At 46.2% G+C, this 25,823-nt stretch overlaps 1 protein-coding gene across 9 annotated transcripts in view; it reads right to left on the bottom strand.

Annotated features, from left to right (window-relative positions):
• Positions 1-9,978: 9,978 nt before the first annotated feature.
• LOC135916523 (ankyrin repeat domain-containing protein 13C) overlaps positions 9,979-25,823 on the bottom strand; it is a 55,307-nt gene continuing 39,462 nt past the window's right edge. For 2 of the 9 annotated variants that reach the window (XM_065449921.2, XM_065449923.2), the window contains exon 13: positions 17,129-20,295. In XM_065449921.2, the coding sequence (XP_065305993.1) occupies positions 20,162-20,295 (134 nt within the window). In that variant the 3' untranslated portion in view covers positions 17,129-20,161. Of the gene's footprint in view, positions 11,819-12,977; positions 13,037-17,128; positions 20,296-25,823 lie in introns of those variants that run through there. The other 7 variants (XR_011508416.1, XR_011508415.1, XR_010568968.2 and 4 more) reach the window with 7 other exon arrangements.

The following is a 25,823-nucleotide window of genomic DNA, read 5'->3' as shown; positions in this document are numbered from 1 at the left end:
TTAGGCGACCAGCTCGAGCCTCAAATAGCAAGGCACTGCCCTTTCTGTTATCGTACAGATTTTCTCTTCTAATTTCTTTTATTTTTTCTGATTCTTGTAAATCTCCACGGTATTCCCGTTTTCATTATTTGCATCTAATTACCATTATCCTGCGTTAACAAGGCGTCGTACAGAAAGAATCTATAACCAAAAAGACCAAGAAACTGAAAAAGACGTGAAAAATAATATACACAGATTGCTCGTTTAGCCTGACATTCCTAACGACCCAAATGAATCAAAAATCAAATAAACTTGCCGCTTTGGCGCGTTGCTCCTGCATGCGCCGAGAAGGCACTTCCAATGGGCACGTACGCATGTTCCCTTTGGCGTCATTCGGCGCACTGGAAGTTGAAAACCGCCATCTATAGTGAGGGCTAGCTACACCACAAAATTATTTTAAAATGGGGCTTAGTAATAGCACAGCTATAATCAAATGAGAACTGTTTTGTTTAATCATCCCGTTTTACGAGGCCAAAACCCCGATTTGATTACGAGGCGCGCATCAGTGGGGGACTCCGGATTGATTCTGACCACCTGGGGTTCTGTAAACTGCACCAAATTCACGGCGCACGAGCGTTTTTTGCATTTCGTCCCATCGAAATGCTTCCTCCGGGGCCGGGATTCGATCCCGCGCCATCAGGCTAGTAGCTCAAAGCAACAACTAACTGCAGCGGAAGCAAGTTGTTCAATTTTATGTATAGAGCGAGAGTGATCACTTTGGAATATGAAGAGCAGATTATATATGTTACGTGCCGTCACAAGTACGTACTGCGCACATCAATAAAGGCAGTGACGTAACCCGACATTTTTTTTTTTTCGGGGTGGACACGCACTTGATCAGGCAGAGTGAGGGGCAGGCCACATACTAACACATGAATTTGGGGTGGGGAGGAGGGGGGGGGGGGGTTGCTCACTGGGCAGTAGCACTGAAGGCAACCGAGCAAGCCGGAACGACTGCCTAAACACCTCAATGTCATGCTTCCACGTGACCACATTCTGCATCATAACGTCCGGACACTGCTATTTCCTTGAAAACGAAACTAAAGCTGTCTATAGAAAAACTAATATAAAATTATTTAGGGCGCTCTGAGGGGTGAAGTATGTTTTTTTTTTCTTGGGTTTCGTGGGGACTCAAGCTTCATTGCACGCAAAAATATTGAAGTCAAAAATAAAATGTCAATAATTATTTGAGTGTTACATCTCCTTGTTGTAAACATACCTGGCCACTCTCCCGGAAATATATTGTAAAATTTACGAATCTGGGCTCGTTCTACGATATTGCGATCATGTCGCGTCAAATTTAAAGAAATGTGTTTTTTTTTCGCGAAAAAGTTCCGCTCGTCGGTCTCTGTGGATATAGTTGGAAACCTTCTTATGGTGAAAAGACACCAGAGAGGTATTTGCTTCGAACATGTTTACCTCAGACAAGTTCCTACAGATGTGAGATTAGCAACGGCAAAGTTGCTGCAAACGTCCCTGTTGTAATCTCGAGACAATGGCACTGCTTGTCAATCTCAGCTCTTCTAAGTTTGTTGTTGCTTGTGTGGTGCGTCCAAAGGGAAGAAAAAAGTACCAAATAAAAGGAAATTAAAAAAGCAAAAGGAAAAAAATAGCTCTTCGCAAAAAAAAGAAAGAAACTGACTGACTGACTGACTGACTGACTGACTGACTGACTGACTGACTGACTGACTGACTGACTGACTGACTGACTGAAAGGACTTGCGCTAAGAAGTTCAGGTCTGCAGCACACAGCGAATTTGACGTACGTACTCTTGCTCATCAATCACTGGTTCGGGTGCACGATGACATATTGCGCTAGCACTTTCATGAAGAATAGTGTTTCTTGCGGCGCTAAATTTTTATGCGGCGCTGCGGACGAGTGTATGTTATGAGCGTCCCCTTTTAAACGGGGAGGTGGGTTGTACCATCAAGCATTTATTTTACAGCGAAGCAGTATATGACTCGGATCCCGTGATTTATTCGTCTCCGTCTACAGAACAGTCGACAGAAAACCATTCCACGAATTGAAGCGAAAAGTGCCTATCTCTGTTATAATTACGCATGCAAGGCACACCCCAGTATTCGTTTCAATAAATAGAAGCACTAAACAAGTGTCAAAACCACGTGATAGATGATAAGGTGCGTTCAACAATACGAAGCCGTAGCGTTCACCGCATGCGTTTCCCAGTTATTATGGCTGCATAAGCTGCAGTTGCAGGAAAGCAGCAGCTGTAGCATACGAAGAAGGGAGTGACGCCACTACAATTTCATGTGTACGAAAAGAACCCGCCTGGCAACTGGTTTCATTTGCATTGTTACATCGTTATGGGGCTTGGACTCCTGAAAAACAGTGTGAACACGCTGAGCGACGACGGCAACAGCAACGTCAATACGCACAACGGCGTCGTGCTCAGGCTAGGCACGACGCAGCGCTTCCTGCCCAAAGCAAGCCACGCAAGGTTAGGACGCCTGAAGAGCAAGAAGCAGTTATCAATATCCTTTCAGAGAAAACAGGTTTGGTACAGTGCATTTGTCTTGCTGTCAATCACTTCATGTAGGGCACATTGCTCAATCGTTCAAGACTACGTCAAATTGGCCTATCGAATCAGGTGACACGCACCACAGCTGCAGCTTCGCTGGCCAACCACCTTCACAGCGTGCATTTCAGCCCCCCCCACCTTTTTTTTGTCTAATATCCTACCTATCCTCAAAAAAAAAAACACACACACACACAAGGATGGATGGACGCTATCGGCGTCCCCTTTGAGAAGGGGTGATGGGTTGCGCCACCAAGTTCTTGTTCTTATTTTGCCTAATGTCTTACCTATCTTTACGGAAGAAAAAATGAACACACGAACATAGAGAGAATTTTCAGCATCAAGCCTTCTCAACGACTACTGGGACTTTGTTTTTGTATGCCTCCGTTGTTTGTGGTCTCCATAATTTTGTGCCACCAAACCTCCAATCGCTCCTTACGAAGCTCTATTGCGGACATGTTCTTTCTCCCTGCTCTCCCTGAACCCAAGGGTTTCAAGGAGGCCAGCAACGTTCAAAATTCCCAGCATAGCGGCGCCATCTAGCATGAACTTGGCGAACGACGGCTGCTGCTTCCGAGATTGTAGTTCCCACCTTCACGCCCTTTCCCGCTTTATCCATTGTGTGGTTGAACATATGATACGCAACAGGCTTCAGACAAGATAAAGGACCAGTGCTAACACGAGAAAACTTCATCGCATGCAAAAAAAAAGGAAACAGTCAAGGAATGTAGTGAGCGAAAAAAAGGATTTAAAGAATGCGCCAACGATTACGATGCTCCCTAACGGGAAACTTGAGCGCAGCTGTACACGTGTTTTCATTTCGCGATATATTCACTGGCGCGGACAATCTGTCTCGTGCGGCACGTTGCAAACAGAGCGAAGTGTGGCGCTACTGACTAGCAAATCGGGAAATCGCGAGAGGCAGCGCGTGGGTGACGCGTGGGCGCGATTCACAGCAGCCGCCGCAGACAGACCTCCGCTCACGCAGCGCTTTGTTGTCATTATGGTATCGCTGGACGGGCTCGCCGCATGCCATCGATGAACAGACGACGGCACGCTATTGGCGGCGAGGAGTTACGGAGTCGCCCTCTATCGGAAGCGCCTCGCTGGCGTAGTATGAGGGATCACGTGGCGCGCTCCTCATAGGTTTTGCTGTCAGCGCTCACTGAAAACACCACGCGCGAGCTCTCCCGGTCATTTCTGTAAGTACTTTCGAAACGAGAGAAGTTTCTTACTGTCTAAATAATAATCTTGGACAAACTGAAAGCACACAATCGTTTACAGACGCTATCTCTTTACCGAATACGTACAGTCAACGCCACTGCGCGCGGTCGCCGCGATGGAGTCTCCCGAACCGGCCTCTTGCGTGTAAGGTAGGTAAACACTGAGAGCAAACTTTGTGAAATATGTTCTTATAGTGTTTGTATAACTAAATGGAGCGTAATAGAACGAAGCCTCAATGCAGCGATCACGCAGATTCGCAGCGACCGACTGCGCGTCTGCTTGCTTGTCCGCGCACTGTTTCGCTTTCTCCGCGCGCACGTTTTCGCACCGTGCCATGAGCTTTAGGCCGCAGAATATGAGCATTTGACAGTATACAAGCAACCATTGTTGCGTGGGCGCTATCAGAGCTGTTCAAAAATAATTTCATTGTAGAGACTTCGACGCCTACGGGGACTGTGATGTGCCGTCGCGACGATTCAATCTTTTTTTTTCTTCTGAATTCTTTGACCTCTCAATACTATTTCTCGAGTTGCGTCGCACTGCATGTTTATCGGTGCACTCAGCGTGCAATTTCCCTCTGCTCCTTTTTTGTAATCCAGTGCATTAATTCATAGCACAAACATGACCATATACCATGCCTTTTTTTTTAAATGTGCTTCTTACAGCTGCCTTTCCAGTCCACTGAACTTGCCAGTATCTATAGCATCGACAAGTTCATACACCAAACCGTCATGACATAGTCGGGCAGCGGACTCGGGCGAGCGTCTCAGTGCGCGTTTTCAGAACATCGCAGACCGGGCGCCGTAGCAGAAATCTTCCTCGCGTCTGTGCTTGCTGCATACCCGAGTTGCAGCCGATGACTGTTTGCCGGTTTTATGTTTCGCGAGCCAAGCTTCACGCAGCTTCTTGTCCTGCGGCTACGTGTGAATAAGGCTGACACCGGCCTCCGTTACGTGCGTCCGGCCCTGCGGCACCGAGCAGTAGCCTACCATGTTGCGCGCCTTCAAAGGCACCCACTACCTATTGTAGTGCTTACAAGCGTTGTAAAGGAGACACTCGAAGCGGGAAAATTTCGCCACTAAATGGGGACCGCAGCGTCCGAGGGAATTTAAACTCGTTTTCAACTCCCTTCGGCGCGCCCGAAGCAGCCGACGCGGCCGCTATGTCCACGTGATCCCTCCTAGCACGTCACGCCGACGGTGGCGCCAGCTTTTCCAGTGGTGGAGCTCGAGGCCAATAGTCTGGCGCCATCTCGTAGCGGTCGCCGCCGCAAAGCCCATCTTGCGCGGCACTACGCTTTTCTTCTCAGGCTTTAGCCATACCCTTCTTCTTCGCTTTCCGCCTCATTGTTCCACTGCACCCTCCTCTCGCTTTCCTCCTGCTCTCTTCACGATCCCGGTCTTTCCCACTGCACTCCGCGTTCGCTTTCATCCTTCGCTATGCTCGCTCACTAGATTACGAGGGCTAACGCCGACGCTCGCCGCAGGAATGTGCGCTTAATTGCTGCGCTCTAAAACATGAGAATGAGAGGACGGCGTGAAGTAGGAACGGGGGGAAAACGTTCAGAACGAAGGAATGGGGAAATATGAAATTGTGAAAAGAGTGGTGCTTGTATTTAGTGCGCCAACACAGAAGTACTGCTCGAATTCAGTGATATCCACCCATGCACAGCGACCGTAGCAAGTTTTAGCGTAGTCGAGACTTCCACTAGCATGATTTTATTGAGATAGCAACTGCATGGACACCCCCAGGCGCATTGCTGCCGTCGGCGTGATGTTTCGTGTAAAAGTCCAAGAGCGATAACACCGTCGCCGCGCGCCCTACGCTGTATTTTTACGTTCACATTTACGCCTCCGACCATCCGGTAATCCGCCCAAACCACCCCGGTTTGCCGGAATAGCGGACACGCTAAAGGTCTCTAATAATTAAGCTCCGTACAGCCTGGCGCACTCATTTTCATGTGCAAGGTTGCTTTAAAGCCTCTACGACCTCTTGACGCGAGAAAAATTGCGATAACCACAGCTCTATAAATGGGCCCTGAACCACCCTTCGGGGTTGGCGAAACAACAGTCCGCGGGAGCATACGCTGCTCCGAACATCTCAACCAAGTTTTGCTGTCGTATGCGGTGCGTGGAGCTCGCAAGCTAATCGCGAAGTCACCTTTCTCTCAAACGCTCTCTTCTGAACAGAAGGCCCTATCCTCACTCTCTTCTGGACGCTTTTATTTCGTCATTCCCTTAGAGGGCTACTATTGGCCGACACCTGACATCAAGCTGGGGTGGGCCACATGGCTTAGATACCGCGGCCGCCGCGGGTTGCCGCCACGAGTCGACTGGCTGAGAGCACTGCGGTTCACTGAGGGCAACCGCGTTTGGCTCAAGTTTAGCGCGTGGTAGGCACCAAAGGCGGAAGTCGTGGCGTCTACGTTAACGCACAAAATGAAATTTGAATTGCGCGCCACGGTGACATTAGAGAGGCTTAGCCTGTCCGGTATAAAGCCCCTACAAAGCGGCGGTGGCGCGTGGATGGAGGGGCTTTAGTCCGGTATTCCGGTAAAACGCAGACGGACCGGGCGTTGGGGCGGAGGCGTAATCTGCATGGTGCAGCCGCGTAGTGGCGCAGTGCTCAGACAGAAACAGTCAGACAGACAGAAACCGAGCGTATTCCTCGCTGCTGGTGTGAATTTTCGGCACTGGCGTAATCGTGTTGCTGCCAAAAATTTACACCACGAGCGAACGAGAATACGCTCGGTTAATGCAATATTAGAGACGTTTAGCTTGTACGCTATTCCGGTAAACGGGAGCGGTTTGGGCGGATTACCGGATGGTCGGGGCGTAAACGTGAGCGGTGAAGCCGCCTGGTGTTGTAGAGCTCAACCAGACAAACGCAGAGCTAAAACTGCAGTAACTCACCATAGCCTGCTTCGCCACCCGTATTAATTTTTGGCAGCGGCGTAATTGTGAACACGATTACGCCACTATCGAAAATTTACGCCAGCAGCTAAGCAGAATATAGTAATTAGCTCTGTGCTTGCGTGGTTAAGCTTTGCGCCACCAGCTGGCGCCACCAATCTGGCCGCTCAGGTTGGCGCCCCCGCTAAACCGGAAAACCGCCCGCGCTTGCCCGAATACCGGACACGCTAAACGTCTCTATTAGCTGTTTGTGTTTTATCGCTCCGCCACCAGGGGGCTGCACCATGCAGACCGCTCACGTTTACGCCTCCGCGTCAACTGCGTTTTACCGGAATACCGGACAAGCTAAGCAGCCTGTCTGCTATTCCGGCAAACAGGGGTGGTTTGGGCGGATTGCCGGATGTGCGGGGGCGTATACGTGAGTGGCCGGAGCGGTGCAGCCACGTGGTGGCGTAGAGTTCATCCAAACACAGAGCTAAAATTGCAGTACCCCACTATATTCGGCTTCGCTGCTGGAGCAAATTTTCAGCAGCGGCCTAATTGTGAACGCGATTACGCTGCTGTCGAAAATTTGCACCAGCAGCTAAGCAGAATATAACAATTGGCTCTGTGTTTGTATGGTTGACCTTTTCACCACCAGGTGGCGCCACCAATCTGGCGCTTACGTTCACGCGCCCGCTCAACCGGCAATCCGCTCGCGCTTACAGGAATACCGGACGCAATAAAATTCTGTGTTCAGAAGGCGGAGCGTTGTGCACACGCCCCACTGTCACCTTCGCAGTTCAAGGCATTGAAGGAACGGGAGCACGGTAGAGGCAGTGTTTGATTGCCAATAACTCCGCTTCTGCTGATCACATTGAAGTAATTTTTGCAGCAAAGTATTTCTGAAATAGACTATTTTCACTTCAAATGCCTTTCTCCACTTCGATAAAAGGTGGTTCGGGGCCCCTTTTAACAGCGCGCCAAAAGCTTGCGAGTGCTTCGATCTAGAGGCCCGTAATACCGCATCGCCACCTGGCGACCTTCAAATAAACTTGATAGCTGTGGCATGGCCTCCGAGATCCACTGAGGCGCGCGTTTCTCGAAATGCGCGCGGGGGTAAATCGCAGAGACCACGGCTGTGGAGGCACGATCGCGGCGCTCGTTTGGCCATCTATGCAGAGTTTCTGTGTAATGGAAAAGTTACCTCAGGGAGCGCTAGCACATCACGCTACACGCTACTCTACCTAGCCGCGGAGCGCGAAGTACTTCCTTTTAAAGTTGGCCCCCGAGAATCGGTAATCGCAGGGCGCCGCCACGTTGCTACGCCGTGCACATGCGTACCAGATACGATTCAGATGAGACGCGCAATCATCCAGAGCCTCCCTCTAATCATTGAAGTACTTTACCTTCCTCAGTATGGTAGCGCCATCTAGTTCAGACGCCTGCAAACGCACCTTTTCACGCACCGTCAAAACTGCGCGGAATGATCTTTACACAATGTCCATGCGTATGTGCCAAGTCTAAACGCTTGTTCTTGCATCACATTTTGATTTTTTTTAGACTTACTCTTAAGCAAAATTACACCCTTTTGCCACACAACGGTAATCGGCACCTGTCTTGTCCGCATTTCCATTCGCGGCGAGCCCGGTACTTTCCAGTAACGAACGGCATGCGCGTTATACTGCAGCTTGACACCGCATTCGCGACAGGAAAGTAGCGAGCGCCGAGTGTTCAAGAGAGGAAACGCAAGCAAGGCAGATGATTACCGTTTGGGGACAAGATAAGCCCCAAAGGGTGAAAACTTTTTTTAGGGAGTAGCAACACCGCGGCACCATTGCAGTTGCCACTTTCGCATAGCTTTCCTCCTAGAGTTGGTACACTAGCACTAACGCTATGGTGCTAACCAAATCACCGTTTATAAAGCTGTGGACCAAATAACCTCCTTGGTGCTATCCTTGTTGCTAACCTTGAGAACTTCTCCTTCGGTGTCCAGGAAGAGAGTGTATTCGTGGCAGTGCTAGAATGCGTTAGACTCCGCTCAGCATCAAATTATTTTTTTTTATTGAAGGAAATGCGGCATAAAGATGGACACCATGTGGCTGAAGTCCGCTAAGAATGCAAATCCATACGCGCCAACCTGTGAACAGTTTCGTAAAGTTCCACGGACACGAAACTGAGGGGAGGAGGTCGGGGGTTAGCCCTTTTTTCTAAAGCTTGCCCTGAACACGTGACTTTCTAGGGATGCATACGTAAATTTATTAAAGAAATGCTTTATCTTTAGAAGAAGCAAAGAGACACCAACAGACTTGGCATAAATATTGACAAGCAGCACACTTCGATAAAAGTGACTTTTTCAGTAACTTTGGTGTTCGTAATTTCACCTGCTTCAGGAACTTGTCTGCATAAACTTGCTCAGAGCAAGTACCTCATATGGCATCCATTCAGCACCATAAGACTCGCAATGAAATTTTTGGTAACTGCTGTCCAAAACGTTTTTGCAAAGGGGACTTAGTATTCATAAAGCTTGGCATAACATACGTGAAATCATAAAACACGCCCTAATTTGTATATTTATGAAAAATCTTGGAGTTGGCAGGTATGCAACTGCATTTAAAGAACACCTGGCATACTGAAACAGTAAAAGGTGTAAACACTAGCAGCAGAGTGGATAATGGTTGACATCTTGAGATGTCTTAAACCGAAATGTTCTCTTAACGGAGACGTGCAGGACTCTTATTGAAAAGGTACAATTTATCTTCCCATGGCCAAAATATCGTCAACACAATTTTTTTTTCATTCTTTTGTGCAATGCAAGGATGTTTCCGGCATGTAGTTGTTCATTGCACTTTGTCACATGTTGCTACCCATTCTGCTATTCCATTTAGGTCTCTCTAGCAAAAGTAACATTTGCACAACAAAAGAAAAGATAAAATTATTCTAATTCAGAACATAGCTGCAAACAAAATTCAAGCAAAAATTTTCTCAGAAGACCAGGAAGCTGGACAACATTTAACAGCATTGTAGGAAATGATGCTAAAAAAGTAGAGTGAGCAAGGAAACGGATGCTGGCCCAGTGTATGTATCTGTTTTAAGCCTCACCCTGCTTTGGAGGAGCGCCATTTTCTCAGACTGAAAAGCACCTGCTAAACGTTTCTAACCGAAGGACACTTTCACTCCCTTGTTACACAAGTCCACCGACACTGCAATAAGCTTCCCGTGGGCTAGTTCTTACAATGCAGTCAATACTCGATACAGCAAAGGCAACGCTATTGAATGACAGGTCATTTTTTTATTATTATATATTTATTGCATTGACCAAACATCTTTCTTTCCATTTTTTGACCAATATTTAGTCATACACAATTAACAAAATCAATTCTTCCTTTTCTCTCTCATTCTGCTTGCTACAAACAAGCACAGTAATCCATATAGACAAAACCCCTTAAATCACAATTCAAACAGGCAAAACAGATGAGATACGGTTCGCACAAAACAACCAATGTGATGATGCAATGTCCTTTTTTTTCCTTACTGCAAAGGGATGGTGGGTCTATAAATTTAAAGCTATGAATTTACTGCAACATAAAAACAGCTTCCACATCAGTAAAAAAATGCTTTACAGGAAGGGGCTACTATATTTTGTCTAAATGTGGATAATACTAAAATAAACATCTAAGTTCATGTCATCAAAAAATAGTCAAAATAGTTACACTATATATTATCCTGCACTGTTTAAATCTGTATTTGGAGGCAGCGTGTTTCCAGTTCCTGCTTTGACAGGGGATGAGCAAGGTTAAACCACACTGTACCAATCGCATAGCCTTGAGGTTCCATTGCCAAGAGGTGCTCTACCCAGTGCTACCACCTCTATCCTTCCCTTTCTTCCTTTTATTTGTTTATTTACTGGATGAGGCCAGTACCTAAGGGATGAAATGATCCCTTTTATGTAACGCTGTTCAAGCATCCTCTTAAGCTAATCAGCGCAGTTTGTTAAATTCCAACAAAGTGCACATTCATTGCTTCAGTGTGTCACATGGTGTGACGATACTGTCACTACGTTAAAAGCGAATTAACACTGATTCAGAACAACTGCAAACCAGAGGCCTTGAGCACCAATGGGAAGCTCACACTTCAGATCTAGACAGAGCGCACATGCATTGTTCAGTGTCACACGGTGTGACAATTATCGTCATGCCACATCAGCTGTGAACACCAATTGGTCTGTCAGAAAAAACTACAAACTGGAGACATAAGTAACAGTGGAGAATTGAAGTTAACACACTTCAGGTCTAAATGCACCCCACACCATCATGTGGTATACTGCAACCACCTTCGTTACCACACCTACCTAACAACCATGTCTCCATACCCCCACCAGGCAGAAACCGGGAAACACGCGTGCAGGGAACAACACGCCACCACCTTACACAGCACTATTGGGGGTGGGGAGGTTTCGACTTTGAAATGTTCACTTGAGTATAGTTTTCCTTTAGCTATTATAGGCATAAAATAATGTTTCCCTCTGACTCTATAGGCTTCACTTCATTCTTTGATGCTTGGCGGAAGGTATTTGCATATGGTCTCTGGAATATATTACACCTTTGTACAATAATGGTTCACACATGTACAAACAACACGCATACATGCACACATTAAAATCAAAATGACTGGTGAAGCCGTACCAACATACACAGCTCACATTGCTGCTTGAAGGCTCCTTGCCAAACTCGGGAATAAAAAGAAAGTTTGGCTATACAGGTGCATGTAGAGAGAGCGAATCGTGAGTGAGCTAAGTCGTGTGCGATGCATCGAAGCAGACGATGCAATGCGATTCACCAAAACAACATATGCACAATACATAGCAGATGTGCAATGGCACAACAGTTGTTTAAGGGCCACCAAACAGGTTGATCAAATTAAGCTGGATTAGTCAACCCCACTTTTGGAATAACAACAATTTCAGTCATCCTCCGAGTGAAAGCTTGTTAAACCAAAAAAAAGATAATATTAATAATAATAACCAATAAACAAGAAATACGCAACGAACACAGTGCTGGCACCATCTTGAAGTTGACACACCATCTACCCATGCAAGGAGTCTGACAGGGCCTAGTCAGCATTCGCCTATTATTTATCAAAAAAGGATGATTAGATTGCATTCTATACAAATAACTTAGCAAGTGTTAACAAATTCCGATGTGTAAAAATGTCCCACATACATGAAAATTGCATGAAATCCATGACACCCATTTGATGATGTGGGCTTGATGACTCAACCTCCACCAAGTTCGATAAGGGGAAGTTTCGCTTTCTTTCTGTCTGATAAAATATAAAATGTTTTCCACTATAGAAATGTAAATAAATGTATCAAAGAATAAATTACCAGCTTAAATGGGTTTAAGAGAAAGTTTTAGCTAGCTGCTATCATAACTACTACAACTTTAACCATCTTTGCATGCAACAGTTGTGCCACATTGTGCGTACCCCTTGGCATGGCTGAGCTAGTATGTGCTATGCTAGTGCCCCATAGCTAATGTGATAGAAGTGCGTTAAAACTCTCCCACCCGTCCTCCCCCGGGTGTCCTGTTAATTTCAAACTTTGTGCCCACGTAATACCAACACAGAGCAAGCTGGCAGTTACAAGACAGATGTGCACGAAAGAAAAGGCTGTTTTGAATATCAGCTCGCACAGTTTTCGGTGAGACACAATGAGAGCCGTTAGCATAAGCAATACCATGCAGTACTGCTGCCAGATTTCACGTAGACACCAAGTGAAAATGACAGTGAGAAAATTTGTGTTACACTCTGACACCAGAACAGTCTGTGAGCTGCTGGAATTGAACAAAACAATCACCAAATGCAAGAAACACAAAAGTGCGGCGATGAAACATGAACAATCTGCAAAGAAGCCCCCACAAAGACACACTGTGCAACAGTGAGCAAAGTAGTTTCTCGCAAGCCATTCCCCGCTCCTGACAATTATTAACTCTTGATGTGAATGCTGCAGCAATGCTCATGCTCTAATCCCACAAACATTTTAGCAATACTTTAGCATACAATATTGTAGAATTTAAAGAAATGCAGACTGAACACAAGTTCCAAAGTCTTTAAAGCAGTGCCTTTGCATTTAGTTTCTCTTGGTCATGTAGTTTGCATGGGATTCATTACCAAAGTCGAGTTTTTTACTCAAGGTGCACAACGATTGTAGCACCCAAATAGCGTGTGGCCTGCTCCGTTGTTTGCCAGATCAGCTGTGTTTTAACGTTTAGGCAAAGAGACTTACAAACTTTTCTTTCCTCAGTATGCATAAAGCTGGCATCAAAAGTTCATGGGGCACAGGTTCTGTGAAAAAAAAAAAAAAACTCAATTTCTGCTCAATTTCACCTCAAATCACAGACAAGCTGTCAGTAATAAAGGGCATATATTGGAAATGAAACCACTTCACTACAGTGTTCCTCAGGGGAGCGTACCGGGTCCTCTTTTTTAAATATTTGCATTAATGATACTGTGCACATATTTACCCCTGCAAAGTATATCATCTATGCTGACAATACAAGTACGTCTTTTTCAGAAATTGAAGCAAATGCTCGAGTAGGTACTGTGAATTCTGCCCTCTCAAATTTATATAAATGGACAAAAAAATTCTTTACATTTATTGTCATGAGAACAAAATCACTTATTTTTAGAGCAATAACTAAGCCAGTTACACTGAGAAAACACATTTGCTTCAACAGTGTTTATTTAAGAGTAGTACCTACTTTTAAAACATTGCGTGTTGTATTCAATGAAAAAATGACCTGGGATGGCTATACCTACTTTATTGCCAGCAAACTCGTAAATTATTGGTTTACTTTGTCGATATTGTCAACTACTGCCACCAAGAACAATGCTGGCAATATATAATTCACTCTTTAGTTCTCGCCTCAATTACAGTAATTTAGTGTGGAGGAAAATGTCACAAGTAAACAGCAAAAAGTTGCTCATATTGCAAAAAAACTTTCCGAGAATAGCAGGAAATGTTCCTGAAACATTCCATACACAAGAGCTTTTTCCTAAACATAAAATAGTTCCGATCGCTGAACTGTACAATATTTGTTTATGCCATGCTTTGAAGAGTCAGAGTGCTAATACATCCTTTTTTTTTTTCATGAACACTGAACAAAGCTACAAAGTACACAACACTCGAAATCTTGATCAGTGGCACATTAGAACATACAGAACACATGGCTGCTAAACACTTGAAAACATACTACCAAACATCTAAATGCCCTTTGTTACAACAATATTGCCCTAGAAACCACCTCATGCAAGAAGCTGTTGGAATATTTTTTACTGACTGGCATTCCATTGTATCTATAGAGCAAATTACTGCATTGTCCTCTTTGTTGCTTTATGTACGTGATTTATTTTTTTCACGTGGGAACTACCTGTTGGGATCATATGTACTATTGTATCAGACACACATACTGTAATTTGAAAGTGTCACCCAGTGTTTCTGCTGCCAAAGTTCACGACCAGGCGGCGATGGCCAAGTCAAGCTGTCCAAGAGGTAGCTTTTACTATGGGCAACCTGCCACCATGTATATTGTGGTGGTGAAATAAACTTATTAGCATTATTATTTGGGGCTTGCATCTTTTGATGAGAACAATACTGAGTCGGTCGCAAGTTGTACTGTGAACTGCAACTTCTCAGATCCAAGCCACCCTACTCAGGCTGCATGGTTATCGAATGTTTTCAGAGATTCTGTTAACTTTTGATACCAACAGACACTGTCCGCAACATAAACAGTGACATGGGCAGTTCTTTGCTTTGCATTCATCTCTCCAGCAGTAAATATGTCTTTTATCAAAGAGCAAATACGAGCAACTTCTTTTGATGTACAGTCGACAAATAAATTTACGAGACACAGTATTTGAATAAAAGGTGCATTCCCATGATGCCTGGACACATAGCCTTGAATTCAAAAGCTTCAATGTGTAGCACTACCTACACTACAGCGGCTGCTACCTAGACATATATTCACCAAATTACAAGTTTGTGCCTTATTAAAGTTGAAATTCATATTCGTCTTGAAACTCGCATGCCAGAAACTTTTGCGACTAACTGTACAAGTGCTTATTCTGTTTACAACACATTGTAACCTTGCCTGCCGTCGGAGCTGCTCAACCCACTAATTTTCCAGCTTTCTCCTTCTTGAACCGGAAAATTTTAAAGAATATGCTTTCTCTCACTCATTAGGTGGCTTTGAAGCGTTTTCGGACTTTTCATTTTCACCTCTGACAAATAAAACAAAAACAAACCAATGAAAAAGATTATGTACATATTAACTCTTATGTCAGAATTTAAAGGGTCCAAGCTACTAAAATCCTGTATGGCCAATAAGGGTAGCATGCTTGCTGGAATCATGCCGTAGTGTAAGTAACACAGTGATAAAAAGGCCGTGACAACATACAGATAATGCCTTCTTGCGCACAAGTTCTCTCTAATACTAAATCACTCCCACCTGCAGCACATTAACATTTAGGAATTTTTTTCATTAATTTCTTCAATTTTGGTGCAACCAAATTCCACTGAGCTTTGTCTTGGTGCAATGCTTACTACGAGCAATTATGAAATCCTATGGAATTTACCCTGTGCCATTACTTTACCCTGTTTTCCAGGTAACAGTGACACCTTGTTGTGTTTACACCATCCACGAATTATGGAGAAGATGTGTCTGCATTTATCACTACACAAGAAGTATCCGTTTTCACGATTCATAAGTCACACCCCACAAATGCACACTAACGCAATCAATGTTTTTAAAAAGGAGATGTACACGCAGCATATGCATTCAAAGTTTGAGCCAAGACAAACAGATTATTATCAACGAAAAATGAAATTTGAAAAAAAATTGAAGAAATATTGAAATGTAAGGACAAGAAAAAGAAAACAAGCCTGGAAAATTTTGTAGGCAGCTATTACACCAAGTTAAACGTGAAATCAACGAGGGATAAATTTAGGTATAAAGCCACCAGTAAAGCCCAAAGCACTGCTCAGCATTTCAGAGGAATTCCTTGAGCTGACACAGCTCCTTGTTTAGTTGGCATAACATCTTGCCTAAAACCTCTCCTTCCTCCTCTCTCTAAAAAAAAAAGACCCAATCTTCTTTTCTCAGTGCACTCTTTCATATTTCAACTAACCCGGATTCAGCGAACATTCCGGCCTACTATTTCAAGCATCTTCATGAAAACGACTAAATACAGTAATGTGTTGTCCCAAGTACTGCCTGTTGAAATGCTACCGTTTAATGAAAAATGGACTAAAAGTCACGGTTCTGTTTAACAAACACCAAACACATTGAGAACATAGCAAGCCAACCAATGTTTCAAGATTTCTTTGACTGAACCAGAATCCCAAACTTTCCAAATCACAATTGTAACAGGCCAATCATTTAGGCTCCAGTACCTGTATTGTGCGTGAAAGTAAAGGCAGTGAGCGTTGTGCATGTGTAAGAGGCGAGGGCGAAAGGTGCTCTGATGCTTCTGGTTTTCTTCTCTTCTTCAATTGACATGCACACAATACGAGTTGAATGTGTAACGTCAGTACTCCTTTAAGACTAAAAAGTCTAAACGACTACAAAAACCACGAGCTGTGCTCCTAAAACCACATTGCTCCTTATTATTATTCTTTTCAGTTGCACAATTGTCAGGATTAACAAAACATAAATCCTAACACTTGTCGAGAGGGGCAGCAGCTATTAGATCGTTGATGGGAGAAAAGTCAATTTGAAATCAGCAGTGCAAGTGCACGCAACTGCAAGCATACGTAACGCCAGCATTTCCCAGACTTCAAAATACTCTGCAGCAAAGAATTCAAATTCTAGCCGTGCCAAAAACTAGAATTATAATTCTAGTTCAAGAATTCTAGACACCTGTTCAATCGGGCCAACATGCTTAACACGTTTCGCAGGCAGGTTAGTGAAGAAAGATCATCCATTTGAGGCAACAAATTACCAAGTGTGACAGATGCATTACCCCATTCATTAACGGCATTTTCCTAGGAATACGGTGCAATAGGCAATAGTCTCGAAGGTCTCCAACCAGAACCAAAAAATATTCTGTAATCATCTCACACAGGTAGACACACATGCACCTGTAGCCCACTAACATAGGTGCCAATTATAGTGTGCACAGTAACTTGTAAATGGATTAATGTGCACCCTAACTCCTTGACAGTGTCTTATTAACAAAGTGGTCCATGAAAAGCCCAAACATCGATAATGTTATAGCTATCACCCCAATATTTCGGTTGCCTCTCTCAACACTGCCTGCAAAATTAGCTCAAAATGCAAGAAATAAAATAAATATATAGAGAGAGAAATAAGACAAGCGATAAGAGTGTACAGAAAATGCAGAAGAGAGATCGTTCAAATATGAAGCCAGGGGCCGCAATTTCAGATAATCAATTCATTTTTAATTCTTTTTGCCTTTTGTTGTTGGCTCCAACGGGTTGGAAGCCAGCATTATCACTGGGACAGGCCACTCACCACGACGCCTGATAAGAAAGAAAGAATGGTAAATGAAGTGGAACATTGCAAAGTACTGGCCCGGATCTCGAGGCACCACAAATGTTGCAAATTTCAGGCCCGGAGCACTAGTAAATGTTTTCAGATAAAAGCTGCAACACAAGCTCGCCTCACGAAATACTGCAACAGCTTTTCCAACAGCTGAAATGCAGCGTTAGCAAATACGTAAAAGCTGTGTCACATAGTAGGTCAGAAGGCAGCATTCTCTAAAGCTTCCCTCATGAAATAAAACAAAAAAACAACGGGCAAAAAGTAGCCTCAGGTGGGCTACTCAAGTCGGAGTAGAACGTGCACAGTAGTTCCAAACAATGCTGAATGATCAGCAGCTACATGTAGCAGCTGGAGCTGCAAAAATGTAAGTACAAGCATACAAACGCATGGCACACGTTTTACCATGACGCAAACTTTGGAACTTTGCCTTACACAAGACAAAGCAGTGAGAGTGCTGAGATACCACACGCACACACGCGCACACACGCAAGCATTACTGTGGCTGAAGATCAAGGAGCTTTCAAGAATGAATTTTGGCAACAAAGCCAGCTTTCAAAAAATCCAATGCAACGCAAAGTTTCGTTAGCACCATGTCTATGATGTACTTGACAAGGAATGAGGGAGTGCAGTTGCCTCTCGGTAGCTACGTACGCTTGCCAAGGGAGATAGCCATACACCACGGCCTCAAAGGTGCATCACGCCAGACGCAACAGAGTGCGCATCCCCATTTGCTTCAGCGGAGCACATTGCACAATGTAGGAACACAGACTCCACACCTGTTGTCAGAGTTTAGCAGCAACTTATGCTTAAGCACACAACCGACATCACATTGACAGCCACACTTAACACTTGTGCGCAGTTGTGTAACAAATGGGCCACTCGTACAATCATCTATGAGACAAAATGCTTCCAAGCCAACTGTTAAGTTGAAAGAACATTTATACGTATGCATTTATGCTGCATCGTTCTTGTAACACTCTGTTTACAGTAACCTGTTTTGCAACATCCAGATTAGCAATGTGGTAAATGTACGACAGTGCTCAAGGTGATGAAGGTGTCACAGCAACAAACAAGAACAAAGTGAGGCTGCAACCAAGGCAGCGATAAAGATTTGTTCACGACTTTCGCCTGTAAACTGTCACTTGTTAGTACGTAGCTGCAAAGTTTGATGCAGAGCGCTTACAACAAACCACTTCGCTTAAATCCTAAGTGCTCCTGCAGTTCACCAGCTTACATACAGTAGGAGCATGCTTTCAAACAACAATATCCTGGCTTTGGTAATGGTTTCAGCATTCTGCAGCATTGTATAATGTCTATAACGCACCGTGTCTTACCGCCCTTAAGAGTAAACCACTGAGGTAATTACTTTGTTGTCTCAGCTTTTCATGTATGACATCGATGATGGTTGGCACTATAGTTACACTCATCACTTTAGGTTTAAATAGAAGCTTGCAAACCTGACAAGACAGAAGTCTACAGATCTGATAGCCAGTTTTCAAAACAAGCAGCTAGCCTGGAAAGGAAAAAAGGCTGAGGAATATTGCCTGCATTCCCTACTGAAAAGGATGCCTGCATTCCTTACCGAAAAGGATTTGTACGGATTCTCATAATTCCACACTCTCCGCATTACCCACACGTAAATGACAGGACTCCCATGTTTTCCGTAAGAATAGTTCAGAAGACACAGGAGCTATGAGGATGCGCACAGATTTTTTTTTCTTTCTTTTAATAGGGTTGGTCCACTGTCGGCTTAGAAATGCAGGGCTAGTCAGAGTTGAGTCGTTTCAGTCATTTCTAAAACCGAGATGAACCAGAAAGCCCGACATTTCCGTGTTAGCCATTACGATTGAGCAGCAATAAATGCAATAATAAAAAAAAAGAAAGCCACCTTGTTATAAAAACACAATCTGTCATCAAAGCTTGCACAAGTCATGCATCGTACATAGGTGCTATTGACAAAGCTGTGTTCTCGTCAGAGTTAAGGACAAACGCAGCAATACGTGCACTGCAAAAATAACTCCATACACGAGGCCATTCGTAAAAAAAAAAGAAAGCATGAGAATAAACTTAGGGAGCCATGCCCTGCAAGGCTCCGCATAGAGTCGTCATGACATCGCCAACGATTCACACAGCACGCAATGCCATTTGTTTGTCCGGAAAGCCCATCAAGGCAGGAACAAGGGTTGACGAGAGAGACACGCCAGGCAGCACTCTCTAGCAATCCACATGGTATGTGTTTGACAGACGATGAGGACAACTAAAGGAGTCTTTACGCACCTTTGGAGGGGCGCAGGAGTGTTGGAAATGATGGGTACGGACAGGTGACCTCAGCCTCTGCAAAGTGGGGAGGAGGCTGGCGGGAGGGGGAGTGGTGTTGACACACATAAGGATTATGGACAAGGTCAAGAAAAAAAAAAAGCTGTTGTGATCAAGTGTGATGGGAATATACAGAGGATGAGTTCACCTTGCTCTCTGATGGAAGGCCGTGGGACCACATGTCAAAGATGACAAACAATGTTGAGGAGATAAGTGCGGCTGCAAGTTAAATGTGATGGGAATGTCCAGGGCAAGTTGACTTAACCTCATGGGAGAAGGGCGGGTTGGTGTGGTGTTGGGGGCATCGTATATCAGCACCGACACAAATCTAGAAATTGCTTCTGTGAGCACGATGGGAATGTTGAGGGCAGCCGGAAAGGGGGAGGCATCACACATCGACGACGACAGACAACGTTGAGGAGAAAGTGCTGCCGTGACCGAGTGTGACGGGAATGTCCAGTGCGACAACTTCGATGCACATGGGACGAAGGCGATGGCGGACGACACGGGAGGAAGGGGTCAGACGGGGTCGCCGCGTCATGACGACGCGGTGGCGCTCTTCGAAAGTCACCAAAAGCAAGTCGTCCAGGCATCATAAGTCTGGGAACCGGTTGCGGTCCTCCGCGTAATTTGTGGGGATCTCAAACAGTGCATCGTCTATGTTGTCCCGAAACTCGAAGTCCTGGAACGTGATCCGGGCAGTCACCGTAGGTAGAATGGGTATGTCTGCACATAAACCGTTGGGAAAGATATGGGTGAACAAAACTTCTATGCAAAACAAGCTTCACATTATGTACATGGCACTGTACAGTCGACAACAAAGGAGACACAGTTGTATTTTCTTACCTGGTGGTTGTGCTATGGAAACATTTAACTTTACACTTTAAGGTGAAAATTATGCAGGTGCGCATGCTAACATATTTTTGCTGCTGCCTGAAATGCTCGCACTTCATCGTGGTACAGGATGTACTCAAGGTCATCTGCTTAAGTAGTTGAATTTCATCAACCATAGGAACCTAGTCGAGTTTTTCTTCAAAAAGCTAAGTGTAAAAGTGCTGCTTGGGATTAAATAACAGTCTTTTGCATGATTTCACTAGTCATCTGGCCACTGAGACACGGGAGAAAGAAAACGAAGTGTCATATTTGTTGTTGTATAGCAGACATGTAAATTTCACAAGCGATGCGCCAACATGCATTATTACTGTCTTGGACACAAAATTCGCAGGTCTCTACTCAATTTTAGTGCCGTATTTGAAAAAGATACAATATGTACCGTTTTTTCTTTTTTTCCATGAACATAAAGTCAAACCGTGCATCCACAGTAGGCGCGACTGTTGACTTTCACTGAAAATTTAAGTTCCGCGACTGCAGCGCTGTACATGCTGAACTTGAAGACATTGCGGTGAAATTTATTCGCAAGCATTGTGCACAATAACTGTGGGTGGGGATGGGATGTCTCGTTGGCCACCGCAGTCTGCAAACAAGATGCAAGAAACCTGAAGCTGCTACTGACGGGAGTTAAGACTACCGAAATGAGTGAATGGCTGGCAGTCAACGCAAGGGTGCCTGCAGCGATCACCAGCGTGCATCTTCAGTGCCCAGTGTGTGCCGCTCATTCAGAATCAGAATCGATTTTATTCAGATGATTAGAAAGACTACAAAAAGAGAGAGAGAGAAAATGATAAAAGAAAGGCAGGGAGGTTAACCAGGACTGAGCCCGGTTGGCTACCCTACACTGGGGAAAGGGAAAGGGGGACGGAAAGATGAAAAGAAGAGAAAGTCCACTGGAGATATCAGTCGGTCACTCAGTCCGAATCACAGGCGCTCACTCAATCCGGTCGCAGATATCGCAGATATCGCAGCAGCGCTTTTGTGGCCTTTTGTAGCTGCGATATGCGAGGCCATGGTCCCAAGATCTTCTTCAAGGTGAACGGCTTCCCATCTAGCTGATTGAGAGCTGTGCGGAGGTTAACAAGATGTTAACATACAGAAGGAGGTCCCGAAGTCGAAGACTGCAATGGGACCTCCTTTACAAAGTAAACGTAATAAAACAAAAACAACATGCACAATGCCTAGTCCTGCATAACAAATGCCTTGAGTATCCCCGATGATGTGCTGTGGGATGTCGTACATGAGTAGCGGTCGTGCCTGGACAACAATCCTAACAATTCACGTGCAGTTTTCACCTCGGACGACGGATGAGCGTATTGATTGAATAAAGCATGTTCTGTAGTGTTTGAACCGCACCGATGGCACCGGCTGTTGGAATCTCAGCGCTGCCACCCGCTGTTGGAACCTCAGTGCTGACACCCGTTGTTGCAACCGGACCGTTGGCGCCCGTTGTTGCAAATGGGTCGCAAGCCCCAAGGGTAGCGTTGGCCTGGCGGCCTGGGGCACACTGGAAGCATCCGAAGGTCCCAGCAAAGCATGAGGCGACTGCTAACAGAACAACTTGTTTATTCTAGCATCGCAAAGAGCGGGCGGTCAGGTCGACCGAAGTAGAGAGACGGGAGAGCACGTTACTCAACAGAAGAAATCGGAGCCTCTCTCCTGGCGTCCGGGGGCAGCTGCTCTTATACTCTTGGAGTCGCGGGCAAGAAGGAAGGTCACGGGACGACACCACGTGACAGCGGCGACGGACGGACTGAGAGACACGTTGGGACAAGGAGGTGACGCATCAGCCGGGCCGGCGCCGGTCAGACCTCCTCGCTTCACACTGGGGGAGCTCCTCTCCCCGGCCGCCGCGCTTTGACAAGCGTGGGCACACACACACACACGCACACACAAAGACACGTGGCACTGGACATGCCGGGACGCGCTCGGCGGGGATGCGTCGCGGCCGCTCCGAACGGGCCAAAATGTCCGCCGCCCTGAACGAAGCCCCGGCGTACGCCGCATCCGCGCAGGCTACACCGCGCGTCGTAGGCGAAACGTAACAGACCGCCCCGCCGGGGGAGGGAGATCCCGATGGTCAGGGGACTGCATCCGCTGTCCGGAGGGATGTCGCTCGATGATGCTCATAACCGAAGTCGGTCGTCCCTCGGCGTTTCTTGAGCGCAGCGCACCGAGAAGGCCTCGTTCTCACATTCAGGTTCACACAGGACACTGCAAAGTGACTTCAGGAGAGTTGCCATTTTTGTTCTCTTTCCCAGCAAGCGTTAGAACTGCGCCGAAACTCAGCCGCTCAGTCAGCAAGCACGGCACAACCCTCACTAAGCCGTGCCAGGCTCTTTCCCCTTTTATAGTACTGCCTAGTTCCTTACAGTAGACTAGCAGCACTCAGAACGCGTCCACAAATTGGAAAATTGCACTAGAAAGCACATCATTACTTTGAAACACTACACAAAAGCAATACGTTAAAAATCCTGCCTCAGGAAGAAAAACATCAATAACAAACAATTTTGAGGCTGATTCCCACGTTAGGGGCTTCGACTTAAGCCATCGGCGTTACCGTTGAGACTCCCCTTTTTGTAACGCACCTCAAAGGAATGTTGTTGCTAAGCGAGGCTCCAGCGCAGGAGGCGGCCATTTGTGAAAGAGATGGTCTGCAGCCATTGGAGAGGGCAGTGATCCGCCTCGAAGCATGCGAAGCGGAGATCGCAGCGAGCGACCGTACACTAGCTCAGCTGGCGAAAACCCCGTAGGCGCATGCGGCGCGCTCCTCAATGCAAACATCACCCCAGGCAGAAACAGCTCCCAGTCAGTTTGTTGTTCAAACCACAATACTCTCAACACGCGCTTAATGACGGAGTGGAGCTTCTCAACGGAATTCGACTGGGGGTGGTGCACTGAGCTGTGTAACAGCCTTACCCCGCACCTTTCGAGAAAGGCTGTCGTGAAAGCGCTAGTAAACACTGTGCCCTGATCTGATTGGATTTCCGCAGGAAAACCAACTCGCGCAAATATGGACAGTAGTGCATTGACTATCTCAACTGAGCTGAGTTCTTTAAGCGGCACTGCTTCAGGGAACTTTGTCGCTGGGCAGATCACAGTCAAAATGTGTCTGTACCCCGTGGCTGTTACCGGCAGAGGTCCCACTGTATCAATAACGAGCCATCTAAAAGGCTCCGTAATGATAGGCACCAACTTCAACGGCGCCCTCGATTTGTCCCCTGGTTTGCCCACCCGCTGACAGGTGTCGCATGTCTTCACAAAGTGGTCTGCGTCCCGAAAACACCCTGGCCAATAGTACTCTTGCAAGAGACGGTCCTTAGTTTTCTTAACTCCTAGGTGTCCGGACCACGAACCCCCATGCGACAAGCGCAACAGATCCTGACGGTAGCACTGAGGCACGATCAGCTGATCGAACTCCACTCCCCTGCGGTCTACATACTTCCGGTACAGGACCCCACCTCTTTCCACAAAGCGAGCATTTTTCTTGGCGATACCTTCCTTGACAATGCAGCGTATGTTTTCTAGGCTGCCATCCTTCTTTTGCTCGGCTATCAAAGCCGACCGGCTGACTTTTAGCAACCTATTAAGTCCGTCTGACGTAGGCGCGATGAGCAAATCTTCAGATAGCTCTTCTAACTTTCCCGTGTCGGGCATTTCCTCTCCAGTATCTGGTGCCTTTAACGCTACAGGCTCAATTTTATTCAGTTCGGGCGTGCTCTGAATATCAGCTTGCTGCGCCTCTGACCCTTTCTCATCGTTCGACAACGTCGGCCCCGCAACTACCGCCTTTGCAGCGAGCTCCCGAACCTTCGATCTGGTTAAGGCCTGAACGCTAGCCTCACCAAACAAAAGCCCCTTCTCGCGCAGGAGGTGATCCGACCTGTTCGAAAATAGGTACGGGTACTGGGGGGGCAGCATAGATGACACTGCCGCCTCCGTCTCAAGTGCTCCGAAAGGACCTTCAATAAGCACTTTTGCTACGGGCAGACACACGCTATGAGCTTCCACGGCTTGTTTGATCCATGCGCACTCGCCCGTGAACATATCGGGTTCTACGTAAGAGGGGTGAACTACATCCATCGTAGCTGCGGAATCGCGAAGCACTCGGCACTCCTTCCCGTTCACGAGGAGGTCTCGCATGTAAGGCTCGAGAAGCTTCATGTTCTCGTCAGTGCTGCATAATGACAAAAACACTACTTTTGTTTTCGTTTCCGGACACTGCGCCGAAAAGTGACCCGGCTTCTGGCACGTATAACACACGCGCGCTTGCCTCGCCTCGAACCGCTTTCTGCGTTCAGCTTCGGCTGCCGCCGTCTCCTTACGTTCGGTCGGACTGCTTTCACTCGCGCCCGCACTACGTGTGTCCCCCTTTGTTCTTATGGGCGTGAACTTCGGCCTCTCAAACTTGGAGCCAAATTCACCCTTTTGACCGTCGTTAGCTCCGCGAGCCCGACGCGTCACAAACTCTTCGGCTAGCTCAGCAGCTCTAGCCACCGTACTAACGTCTGGCCTATCCAAGACCCAGTAGCGCACGTTCTCAGGTAACCGACTATAAAACTGTTCTAGCCCGAAACACTGCAGAACTTTCTCGTGGTCACCAAACGCTTTCTCTTCTTTGAGCCACTCCTGCATGTTTGACATTAGCCTGTAGGCAAACTCTGTATATGACTCACTTTTGCCTTTCTCATTTTCTCGAAACTTCCGACGGAACGCCTCCGCGGACAGCCTGTACTTTTTTAGCAGACTCGATTTCACTTTGTTGAAATCCTCTGCCTCCTCTCTATCCAAGCGAGCGACTACGTCGGCCGCCTCGCCGGGTAACAAAGTGAGCAAGCGCTGTGGCCACGTTTCCCGAGAGAACCCCTGCTTCTCGCACGTTCGCTCAAAGTTAACCAGGAACAAACCAATGTCCTCTCCAAGCTTAAACGGCCGCATTAGGTCAGTCATTTTGAACAATACTCGTTCTCCTGCACCATGTGCCTGACTTCCATTACGAGCGCGTTCCATCTCTACCTCGAGACGCTTCATTTCCAAAGCGTGATCGCGCTCTTCTTTTTCTTTCTCTTTTCGTTCTTTTCATTCAAGCTCATCTTTCTCTTTTCGTTCTCTAAGTTCGCGCTCCTGTCTTTTTGCCGTCTCCCTCTCCTCAATGGTCTCAAGGCATTCCGACAGCTCGTCATCCTCAGCTCCTAACTCAAGAATAGCCCTTAGCAGTTCTGGTTTTCCGAGTTTGTCTGAGACATCCAGACCCAACTCTCTTGCAAGCTCCAACAATTTCGGTTTGCGCAACGACTTCAAATCCATGGCTGCTCTGAATGCTGCTTTTTCTACTGCCTACTATTGTCTTGCCGCAAACTAAC

The sequence above is a fragment of the Dermacentor albipictus genome, chromosome 9 (genome assembly GCF_038994185.2).
Source record: "Dermacentor albipictus isolate Rhodes 1998 colony chromosome 9, USDA_Dalb.pri_finalv2, whole genome shotgun sequence".
Lineage (NCBI taxonomy): Eukaryota > Metazoa > Arthropoda > Arachnida > Ixodida > Ixodidae > Dermacentor > Dermacentor albipictus.
The sequence above is the reverse complement of the archived record's forward strand: the minus strand, read 5'-3'. Positions and strand labels throughout refer to the sequence as shown.